Source organism: Anopheles moucheti, chromosome 2 (assembly GCF_943734755.1).
Source record: "Anopheles moucheti chromosome 2, idAnoMoucSN_F20_07, whole genome shotgun sequence".
Lineage (NCBI taxonomy): Eukaryota > Metazoa > Arthropoda > Insecta > Diptera > Culicidae > Anopheles > Anopheles moucheti.
This window is the reverse complement of record NC_069140.1, coordinates 79144622-79156667: the sequence shown is the minus strand read 5'-3', so window position 1 is coordinate 79156667 and position 12046 is coordinate 79144622. Positions and strand designations below refer to the sequence as shown.

The 12046-nt window shown below is 44.7% G+C and overlaps 1 protein-coding gene across 1 annotated transcript in view; it reads left to right on the top strand.

Annotated features, from left to right (window-relative positions):
- Positions 1-12046, top strand: part of LOC128299474 (nephrin-like) — a 292126-nt gene that overhangs the window by 18763 nt on the left and 261317 nt on the right. The window contains exon 2 of the mRNA XM_053035456.1: positions 3328-3384. Within this exon, the coding sequence (XP_052891416.1) occupies positions 3330-3384 (55 nt within the window). The 5' untranslated portion in view covers positions 3328-3329. The remainder of the gene's footprint in view (positions 1-3327; positions 3385-12046) is intronic.

The window sequence follows — 12046 nt, the reverse complement described above, 5'->3', positions numbered from 1 at the left end:
AGAGAGAGAGAGAGCAGCCAATCAACACTCCTCCACCGCGAGAGCATGTACTGCTGGCAGCACACGAGGGCAGCGACGAGGGCAAGCTCGGGTCAAGCCAGGTAGTCCTCGTACGCTTTGATAGTAAAACGTAGCGTTGTAGTACACGAAGCACATTACGCAGCAGCAGCCGCAGGGATTAAGCGCGTCCCTTGTCGCGACGTTCCGCGTCGATCAAAAGATCGATTACGCGCACGAAGAAAGTGATCAAGTGTAGTTTAGTGCAGTTTCACAGTGGCAGTAGTGTTTAGTTTAGTGGTGGGCTCTCGACAAGGGTAGAATTAAGGGTCGAATCGGTAGTTTTATCCAGCATGCGTGCTTCGCATTGTGTGGTGCAGGCTCAACGCGAGCAAGTGTGCGTGCGATAAGACAGGTGCGCGTGTCATGGCGCGGTAATCTGTGGTGTAAGTGGTGCGTGTGTCGTGAAGCGATGGCCGGTAGTGTTTAGTGTGCGTGTGCGATATGCGGTGACCGGTAGTGAACGCTGATGGTAAGTGATACTGATTGCGTAAACGCGTTAGAAAGAACTCACGAACACTAACGCCCACAATGCAGATAGAAAATAGAATAGGAGCGAGAAGATGGACGAACTCGGTTTTCTACTCTTTGTGTTGGTTTTCATTTCACTCTACTGAAAATGGTGGACAAACATTTAGTCACAGAGCTATCGTTTGTGGTACAATTATTAATGCTTTGGATGCAAATCCCGTTATCAACCCATTTTACCATTCCACGGCCGTTTGCCCGACCCCGTAGCTATCCGGTCACACGCCATCCGCCCGCGATCGGTGTTTGAAAAATTACATCCCATCAATCAGATTTATTCACCATAATTGGGCACGAGATTCGGCCGAAAAAACCCCCATGTAAACTAACACCGCCGGTGTGCCTGCCTCGGTCGGCTGCCGGGTCAACGCCACGCACCGAAGGAAGGTTTGAGGGGCAAAACGCCGTGACGCTGTTTAAAATGTCACGCCGCGATACGCATTTTGCGCACCGTGCTGGTCAAAACCGGGGACCGGGGACACGGTTCAGGATGTTTGAAATTGAGTCGAACCGTCTTGTTCAACGCCGGCCAGCCTAAGTGTGCTGGCTATACGATACTTTACCGGCACGGAGCACGCGGATCCGATGGCCCGATCGGAGCATTGACTAATGTCTCGGTGGTGTTGTGTTTCTCGGTGGCTCGCACATGGATGGAGGCTCAAGGGCCCCGAGAGAACCCGATCCAATCACGGCAGGAGACACAAACTGGTTGGCGTGGAAGTACCGGCCCAGTACGGATGGGGGGGATTGTTTTGTTTGGCAAAAGGTGCTAGCATTGGGGAAACATTTTAACGGGTAACGGCAATGAATTTATTTACTGCTGTTTGATTTGTCTGTAAACTGCTCCTTTCATCATAAAGCAGACAGGTTGTTAAGCAAACAGTGCGCGATAAGTGGGTTTGAAAATTGTGTCATCATGCGATACCTTTCTTCGAACTTTATTGCCTGTTTTTTTCTGTGTGTGCAACTGGATGCTTCTCGAACCGTTACAGCAAAAGTTCCCTACCCCCAAAAAAAACAAAAAAAAAGACAGTGGTAAGCTGCCAAATCGGATACGGTCAGAAATCGGACAAGGTTTCGTATTTCTGCGTTGGCGGAAGATCGTATTTTCATTACATTGTTGGTTGAGTAACGCGCACTGTTTGTTTTTCTTCGATTTGCTCTCCAACGCTGGAACGGGGCCACAACAAAGAGGCTCACCGTAAGCGCACACAGCAAGATATTTGTTTACACGCGACATGTGATGCCCTTTCTACACTCCGTAGCAAACGTATTCATTTAGGCGATGAAACAAAAACAAAACGCAAACGCATCTTTCATTTCATTTTTGAGTCGCAAAAAAACGACCCAAAGCCGCTTAAAGCACGGGCCCGCGGAATCAACCGCCGCGGAGCACAACTCGGCAAAAGGTTAAGTCAGCGTTAACCTCAAAAAAAGCTACAACGAGCGTGCGGTGGCACAGGCTGCGGTCCCTCGGCGGCTGCGGAAACCATGATCGTGTATTTGCGAGCGAATCGAATCATGCTAGAAGATTGATTGGTTTGGCTTTGTTTGATTTCCAACAGGCATCGAAAGCACCGGAAGTTGGTGTAGACGAGAGAAAGATCAATAAAATGGTCCATCGATCGATTCGAGCTGATCGAGCGCGCGATCGCATCGAATGTAATAAAAATATTATTCTCTCCTCGCCCAAAACATTTTGATTTCTTCCCCTAGGGTTTTTTTTTTGCGGGGTTAAGCCTAAAGTCCGGAACTTTAAAACTTTACGATCTTCCCGATCATCAAACCAGGGGGAGGGGGGGGGGGGGAGGAGAGCCGCTTATTTGTGACCATCTAGGAAGCGGGTGATTCACGCTAATGACTTCAAATTTGGTGATACATTTTTATAGTTTTTGCTTCTAGCCCAAAAACCTGGTGGACACACTGGTGGGACACGCAAGGCACACTTCCAGCGCTCACGATCGGGGACTCCATAAAATGTGATGAAAAAGATGAAGCAACATAATTACGATCGTAATGGGAAATGGCGTCAGAAAAGCCAAACAGACAGACCGGAGAAAAAAGGCGGACCGTTTTCCAAGCCAATCGTGCCTGTGCATGATGGGATGTCGGCGAAGTCGGTTCGGTTCGATTTTATTATCTTCCATTTGCTTCTTCACGGTGCCACATAACAAATCTTTTGACCTTTACCTTTCGCTCCGTGTGTATCCTTGTCGGTACCGGGTGGGTTGGTCCATGATCCTTACCAACAGGGATATGGTAAATATTTTACATGGAAAGCACTTCAGCACTGGTCGAAAACATGGCTGGAATCGGTTGAACATCCCCATCGTGTCAAGGATCTTTCCCGCTAAAGACATGGTGGGCAAACCTTTCAACATTTCTCCTTTATTTGCCCCCCTCCCCCTCGTTCTAATGGTGTAAACATTCCGCATATCTGTTCCGTTTTACCGTAGGTTACGGTCATCGTATGTTTGAACTTCATTTTGTTTCCTTTTTGTGGGCGCTTATGTTTTCCCAAAAACCGGACGAACTCCGGGCGCCCTCTCCCATCGAACTGACAGAATTTTGGCCTTATTCTGCGCCACTCCACCCAGCACTCCGGGCACACACACGCCCGCAAAGCATACCCGAGTTGTGGTGTGATTTGTATGCGGTGGTTTCTATTTACCTTTTCCCTTTTCCCTATCTGCCGTAGCGTTACTGATTTGATTCCACCTTTTTGTGCGTTTTCACTTCCAGGAATGACCAAAATGATTCAACAGAAGCTGCCACGGGCTGTTTTAACGATATTAACAGGTAAGTGGTTTCTTGCATCTTCTTCAATCTTATTCCGGAAGCGTTCGCTCGCCTGCTAGTAATACGGACCCCCTATTGAATGACAGTCGGCACCGCAGTACCGCACGGAAGATGGAAATGTTCGTTGGGTTGCCTTGTATTCCGTTTTCCGTTTCCATTTGCCCGTAGGTTCTTCTCTTCCCTTATCTTAGGCGTGGTATTCCTTCCGTGGGACGACCTTCGCCCTACCCTGGCGCCAAAGTTGACGGTGACCTTTTTTTTGGTTTTGGGAAACGACGACATATCGCTAATGTAATGCAAGCACCATCTTCTCCGGTGTCCTTTTCATAAACCACCCGTCGTCGTTGCGACAACTCGACTCGACTGCCATTGAAAGGTGGAATGTTTCAAGAAATCAGGACACCTTTCGGGTATTGTCGGGTCCGGTCGTGTGACGGTAGGGCGCCAGATTACAAACAATGCTCTCGCACCTTTCATTACAGGTTCCTGCTCCAGCTGAAGCTGACCACCGTTGATGAAACGATGCGTCATCCCGGAATATTTTTGTTTCCGTATCAGCTTTTGCTTTCGTTTTTCCTTTGATCGCTGCTGCATTGCAGTGTCTTGTCGGCTTTGGTGCTCCCGTTGTTTCAGCGGCGCACCAAAGCAAAGCTATCGGGTCGTAAGCGGAAGGAGTAGAACGTCCGATAGGTGCGTTCCACCGACCTACATCTGTGAAGGAACACCCAGCACGGGGTGCGATATAAAGATGTTCTTCCCCCGGAAAGCGTTTGATGTTCTGTTTGATGATGTTTCATTTACTGCATCAATGTGTGGGATTGGTCCATATTCTTGGCCGAAAGAGATGTCCCGGCAGCGATTAGCAGCGAATTGAGTGGTAGAATGTCTATCCTTTTACGCGTGATGGGAATTAAAAGTTGCGCTCGCATTGGAAAGCAGTGACGCATCACACATTAAAAAATGTTGTCAATCTAAGCGGCACGATCAACGGCTCTTCGGAAGAGAGTTCTGAATCATGTCCGTTGGGATACATTTTTGTTTTTGAGAGCTTTTGTCTTGTTTCGAAGTTTATTAGGAGTGTTATTAAAACAGAAAATCAAAAGAAGCATATTTCTTAAATGTAGATTTTTTTGAAATTAAATCAGTAGCAATCTTCTAAGAAAATCCATCCCTTTAAAGAAATTTACGGACATATGTAATTTTAACTTACTAATATTGCATTTTAATTTAAACATTAAATTAAATTTGCATTGAGATGACAACAAATAAGTAGGACGAACGCGATTTTCGCGAATCAACGTGAAGTCCAGGTATTGGAATTAGACGAGATCTTTGGGAAACGGTCGTGAGAAAATGAATGTCGTTTGCATAAAAGAAAATGTTAATACATTCGTAAAGGTTTTAAGAAATTAAACACCCTTCTCAATGTTCTGTAGTGTTTGCAATAATTCCATCATCCACTATCAAACAAATGTTGTCAGAATCCCAGTAGAATTTTTTGTTGGATAAAGAGCTAGAAGAGCTTGAGTAAAATGTTTACATTTGATGTTCTCATTCCTACTCTGTGTATTGCAAATAACTACTTGGTGGATGATTACTACCTTAGGTCATGTCTATTATTTGCATGTCGATCTGATGCGTCTGCTTCATCTTATCAAGGATTTCTCCTGAGCTCTAAATCTGACAGATGCCTTGAGCGCTTACAGGAAGTAAGAGATTACAATGTTAAATTAATGCAGCTTTCTAAACAGCTGCTTGAGCTAGTTAAATAGCTGAATATTTTAAATTATGTACATTTACCGTAACCGTACCGTAAGAAAGAGTAACTTCTTGTATTTTAGTAATATTCTCTTAAATTTTAAAACGTAAAGCAAATCTCGAAATGTGAGCAACATTTGCTGCGTATTAAACATTCGACACCAAACCTAATCTGACTCAGGTTCATAGCCTTGCCAGCTAATTAACAAAAGCTTATTGATTTTTATTCCTTCACCCCGCTGCCCCATTTTTCCATTCACCTAAAGAACTCTCGACTTTGGTGAAGGATAATAATTATCACACCATAAATAATACACTCTCACCGGCCGAAGTATATCCCCGGGGCTGGGTAAATGCGACCCGCTCCGCTCCAGAACGGGTTCCCCTGCTATCGAATTACCACCGTCGATAATGCAGAGCTTTTCGCAAATCTTCACACACCATCAATAAAACGATCCTTGCGAATCAATTACAGACCCACCCGGCGTCCCGTTTCCGGCACCGGTACCACCCTCTCGCAGTGGCGCAACCGTCCCCGGCAACACGTTCCCGGTCATGTAGAATCAGGTCCGAGAAGGCGAAAGTCATCGATCTTGCGTCACCCCGATCGGGGTTTCGCACCGTTTTCTTACCCTGAAACGGAAGTTAATCGAGAGTGCGGAAAGGGAAAACTAATTTATTCCCGCGAGAAGGCTGTCGACGGTTAGCCACCGGGCGTGTTCGTGGATGGCACACGGGCACGGGCAGGGTAGAACATATTTTCCACTTGTTCGCGGGTTGATTAATAACCTGCCTCACCTGCTGGAAGCGACTGAGATGGGAGGATGGATACCGATCTGCTTTTTGGTCGAGCGGTTTGCTAACGACCCATCCGGCCTGTCTCCCGCGTACTCCTGGTGTGGCCACTCCTCGGGTCACCGGAGTGCTCCGGCGTTTTGGTGAAGGTTGGCTGGCATTATTATCAGCCAGTTGCCAACTTCCGAGCGTGGTGACACTTTGCCACGTCAGCAAAACTGTCCTGGCGAATGGTGTGTCTTGCGTTGCGTTAGCCTTTTGCACGTTGCCAATTCAGCACACGGACCCCGTTCGCCCATAGGTCCGCAGGATTGGGTCGAATGGTTTTGTGTGAACCTGCGTTAATGGCATCCGTTGGGATGTGGTTATGAAAATGAAAATCTAAACTCCTCTACCACTCGCCGCACGGTACAGGTTGATGCGCCAGAAAACTCCTCATTCCAGAGAAATTCTTCCATCTCCACTGCTGCTCCCACGTCAAGGAACCCACCCGAGTGTCGGGTATCGACTGATTAACTTCACCGAGGTTCAAAACTGAAGCTGCATGGTGAAGTTACGATCAAGCACCCACTATTAATTAGTTTGTTTCGATCGAACAGGGCACGGGAAGTCGGCAAGGTACTTCAACCCCCCGCATCAAGGTGTACGCACGCAGCACGAATTGCGCGAATAACACCAACAGGGTACGAACGATTTACACTTACCTTGTACACGTAACACGGCAAAGGTGTCAACGAGGGTGGATCGATAGGGTAATTTAATTAACACGGTGCTGGACACGGCACGGCACTAGGCCAAACAATTAATGCAACCAATTGAGGCTGAGAGCGCCTCTAAGAACGCGCCAATTATCGTTTGTTTTCGGAGGTGAACAATACGCTACCGGCTGGTGGTAGTGTACACGTTGCAAAATGTATGTTTCGGGCGTAAAATTCAAATTAGCTCGTGCATTGTGCAGTTCCTAGAGTTCGTAGGAGAATATTTGCTCGAAATGCATCCATTTGATGTTGCGCAAAGAGTGCAACACGAGAATTTGATTGATTAATTTGCTTTGTTTATCATGTTGATATAAATAGTTTCAATATTCTTCGAAAGTCCATAATTGTATTTGGCCGTAATTGATTCGAATCGATACAAAATTATATCTGGAACTCAGTCACTGTGTGTGAGGGATGATTGTCACCATAGAAACCAAAGCGCGTGCACAATTTAGTGAATGTCAATTCTGTCAGGCTGTTTACGCACCTGCGGATTCAAGAGTTGAGATTTAATTTACAGAGTTTTATGAAATTTTATACAAATTACGTGCAGATCAGGAATTGAAAGATTTGTTAAATAATGATAAATACTTGTGTTTAATTTTTAACAAATTGAATTGTCAAAAAGTTCATTTTATCTCAACTCTTGAATCCGCATGTGTGTAAACAGCTTGGAAGAATTGTCATTGTAGTCTTAATCACTGGAATTACTAAACAAGTTTTTCTTTAGTTGTCTTAGAATTACTTGTGTGCCTGAATTAATTACCAGTTACTTAGCATTAGTAATGTTAAGTGAAGCAATTTCCAAGATGAAGATGCAATTAATTGAGCAAACAATCGTTTAAAAAATGACATTCTTATTCTTCAGAATTTTATAGACTGTTGATTAAAATTCAATTTTGTCTTTTACTGTTACAAAACATCTGTACAATTATTTTTCGTTTATTTTAACGAATGTAGAACACAATGTAATACGTTTTCACCTTTTCCCCGGGTTTCTTCAAGAAGGAACAGCTAAATAATTAGAATAATAGCTATTAATTAGACTAGGTTAATATCCCCACATGGAACCATTTATTCCTTTTTCGGATGCATACAGAAATAGCATACGCATATAAAACTATTACAGCTCAACCCGGGATGAAATATTCATATGTTTTGATTAATCCATCAACCTTATTCATAACATTCCATTTGCAGCGTGGAATGACATCCGTCGATTGGTTTATTAGCTTTAATTATTCTACCCCGGGCGCGACCTACCCCGGGCCACGACATGCATCAAATCTTGTTCTAACGACGCGTAATGAACCGCCCAGCCGTTTAGCCGTTGGGGTCGTGTTTTGTTTTACAAATTGCGCGCCCATGTTATTCCCAATAACTATTTTCGGCCAGTGCGGCATGTTTGGGACGGGACGGCCGATCAGCCCAGTCGTCGTACGTACCATCGGGTCTTCTTGTGCCTGAAGGCACTTGTAAGGGGTTTTATTATTGCTGTCCCAGTGGGCTCGTACGGCATTAAATAGCCGAGCTACAATAATAATCCTGGCCCATTTTCAGTGATCGGTCGACCGCCGACCGGTGCGGAGCCAGATCACCATTATTTTCGTCCTCGGATCGGTAAAAGGATGCCGCCGGTGGCACCTTTGGCTGGTCGCGGAAAAGGCTTTGGCCTCACTTCAGGTGCACGGTTTGAGGATTCTCCGCACAAATGGATAAACACGTACCAGGCAAAATTCATGTACAGCCGGAGCCGGGCACAAAGCAAGGAGCAAAGCAAACACCAAACCTCTTAAAAACCGTGTGACTTCAGGAGTGGCGCGAGCGTGCGCGCGCGCGCGCGCGCGAAGGAGATATAATATATGCCGCTGTAAGGATAATAAACTTTTATTGTTATGATGATTGTGTGTTTCATCCGCCTAGTTTTTATTCGCCCTGTTCTAAGACCCAACACAACAACCCTCGCCACTTCCGTTAAACTTGTGCTTCGCTCCCTTTCTTTTGGGTCACTTTCGGCGCTTTAGTTCCCAGTGCAAGTGTACCGAGGGCGCACAACCGCACGCACTCCGATCGGGTGCAGTGCTGCCTGCTAAACCATGTGCGGGCGAGTCGGTTTTTGCTGGCGCTTCCGTCTTTGCTTCCCTCGGCCGAACCCGACGGGCAGTGAGAATGGACAACGCGCCGTGAAGGCAGTCGGGAAGTTGAAGTCATGGTCCGTTCGGTTTTTTTTTGTTGCTCCCGTTCACCAGCACCAACTTCATCGACGGATGACGCCATCTTTCGGTTCCGGTGATGCGTCCGAAAAGCGAAAATAGTGAACCAAATACAGCGGACTTTACCAAAAGAAGAAAACAAAAATAAAGGCTTACAATGGGATGGCTATCCGGGCCCGGCTCGGACCGTTTTGAGACAGTGTTAAAGGTTATTTTTGGGTACCTTCAGAAAGGGATGATTTTGCTTGGGGAATCCTCGTGTAAGTGCGGTTGGTATGAAGTAAACTCTTCCCATCGGTGTGCGCGGTGTAGCACCTGTCGGGCGCTCGAAGAAATAACTTTTCCACTTTTATTGTAATGTGCTTGTTTCATCCCTTTTGCTTGTCTTACGGTATCGTGAACTTCAACTGGAAGTGGATGGAGCTAAGAAAGGGCCAGACATGGAAACCACCTGACCCGCTCCGTGATGGAGGTTTTGGGTGAGTCAAGTCGATTCCAAGAGATGCATGTACTGGAACTGTTCCGAAATCTTTAACTTAATGTTAATAATAGAACGATATGTCTTAAGCATTCGGTGCAGGATAACTTGGTTTATTTTGCTATTAAATTAGTTCATGATCAAGTAATAATGTTGGGCATAGGATTTTGATGTTATAATTTTAACGAGTTTTGGTTTTAAATTTAAAAATGTTCTATATCCAATTAATGTATATCGGGGCGGCCCGGTGGCATGATGGTAGCGGAGCCGGTCTTCACACGAACGGACCGGACCAAAATCCCATCCGGACCAAGCAAGGACTGACTATCCGGCTACGTGGTAAAATAAGTCGATACGGCCAGGCCGTTCTAACGAAAACAAAAAAAAAATGTATATTGAAAACATTAAAAAAATCATCTTTAAAAAGAAAGTTATATCACTTAAGCTATTTCCTTTTGTATTCTTAGCCTAACTTAGGCGTTGAAGGCAAGATAGCTCATCTGACAGTTCTTTTAAAATTGAAACAAAAAATAATAATTCATTAATGTACAAAAAACGATTGCACCATTGCTACTATTTCCTTGAATTCGAGGTGTATGTCACAGGAATCTTACATATCCGGTTTGCTTGCCGCAGGATTCTGATAATTTATTATCTGTTATGCTAGGGGACGCTTCAGCGCCATCATTCCATTAGAATTAAGGCCTTCCAGGCCTCTTCTGTCTAAGCGGACTACCTGAAAAGTATTTACGGATTGGGTCATCCGGTGTCAATCACATGACACGACCAGCCCACAAGAGCAAGTGGCGAGTCTTATTCCTAAAAGTTAATCTTTTTTTATGTAATGAGGCCGGTCCGGTGGTGTATTTGAAGCGGTGCTGATTTTCACATGACGGGACCGGTTCAAACTCCCATCAGAATCAATGACTATCCGGCTACGTGTAAAAATAAAATCAAAGAAAGGCAGAATTGGCAAGCCTAAACCCATTAAAGTTGTTGTGCTGATAATATACGAACATTTATTAACACAATTCATCCAAACTAGTAATGTAAATAATGTTTTTTAAGTTAAACTTAGACCTTCACTACATAAAATAGCTGTAAAGAAGGAGTATGAAGAAGGTTTTCGTATTTGCTATAATAAAACATCATTCTTTGAATCAAAGGACACATTATCATAATAAATATCAGAATCAATCGATTATTCGACCTTTAAATGTCATGATGCTTTGTTTTTTGGACAAAAAATAACCTACCAAATTGTATATTTTGCTATAATCGAGAATTTTTAAGAATAGTTATAGCGAAAAGCAGCGTCATATCGTCGTCTAAAATCGTAAAATTGAGTATGTTATGTCCACAAAAATGTTCAACTTACGGCATTTGTTGTATGGCAAATATTAAAATAAATATGTATTATTTACGGTATTACTAGCAATTCAAGAAAAAACAATACTAGCTTGGTTCGGGAACATTACATTATGAACATCATCATACATTATTAACATCCCCATGCAACTCTCGTTACATCTGTGGGGTTTTTTGTTTAAATTTCTGCGTTTCATACTGCGGTTCATCATCATTTGTTGCCCTTTTTATGCGCGTCAATCCAAACAGCAAACAACCGCTGAAATGTAAAGGCAAATGCCAAGATAAACGCAATGCCGAACGGTGAAGGTAAAATAAATCATAAAGTACAGTTTTTAATTACGGCCAAAAGGAAGCGTACGTCGATCCGACCCGCAGCACATTAAGCGTGTGCGGTATCGATTGGTTTCGGGACGAATTTGCAACATAATGTTACTTGTTGTAGGTTAATGTAATAAAAATAACATTGCACGGGGCACACATCAACAGGGCCCATGCATTTATTATCCGGAATTTAATTAATCACTCGCATTAAATCGATCACCGTTTGTGGCCGTTGATACCGCGGGGGGAGGGTTTGCGTTCAGGCCGGATCAACTGCTCCATCCAGCGATAGCTCCAACCAGAAAATCTGCGTACGCAATACGCACAACAGCACACGGCACGCAAATCATTCACCTTTTTGCGCATGCTGACCACGTCAAGCGAAGCCGTCGTCGGGATGGCGCCTCGGAAGAGAGCGGCCACGGATTTGACCGGAAGCTTATGCTCCGCTACCGGACGAGGAATCGAAATTGAATTCGTCCAACAGTCAAAGCCCAGGGATGAAGTTCGCTTTTTCTGTTTTTTTTTCGCTGGGAATAAATTTTTAATCCCACTCCTCTTCCTCCCCCGACCGGAAGCGGATGATGAAGAAGTTTGTCCCCACTCCTCCCACAAGTACGCAAGAAGACGTAAAGGAAGTAATGCGCAACGTGGAGAAATAAATATCCATTCGTAGGCGAAATAAAAACACACCACACGGAACCTGCCCACCGAATGGAGCGGCCAGTCCCCCCGGTACGAGGCTGTAAAAAATTAATTACACACTCATTAGTATGCCGATTGGATTGCTCTCGGAATCTCATTTCGCGTTGACAATATTGCGTGGTATTTAAACATTTAACGCAAAATATCGATCGAGCACTTGCTGCCAGCACCGTCGGTGGTGTGATACGGTCGACCAACGCCACGATGCCCAAATTATTGGTTCCGCGTTGGGGTGTTCGAATTTTTGTTCTTTCTCATTTGGA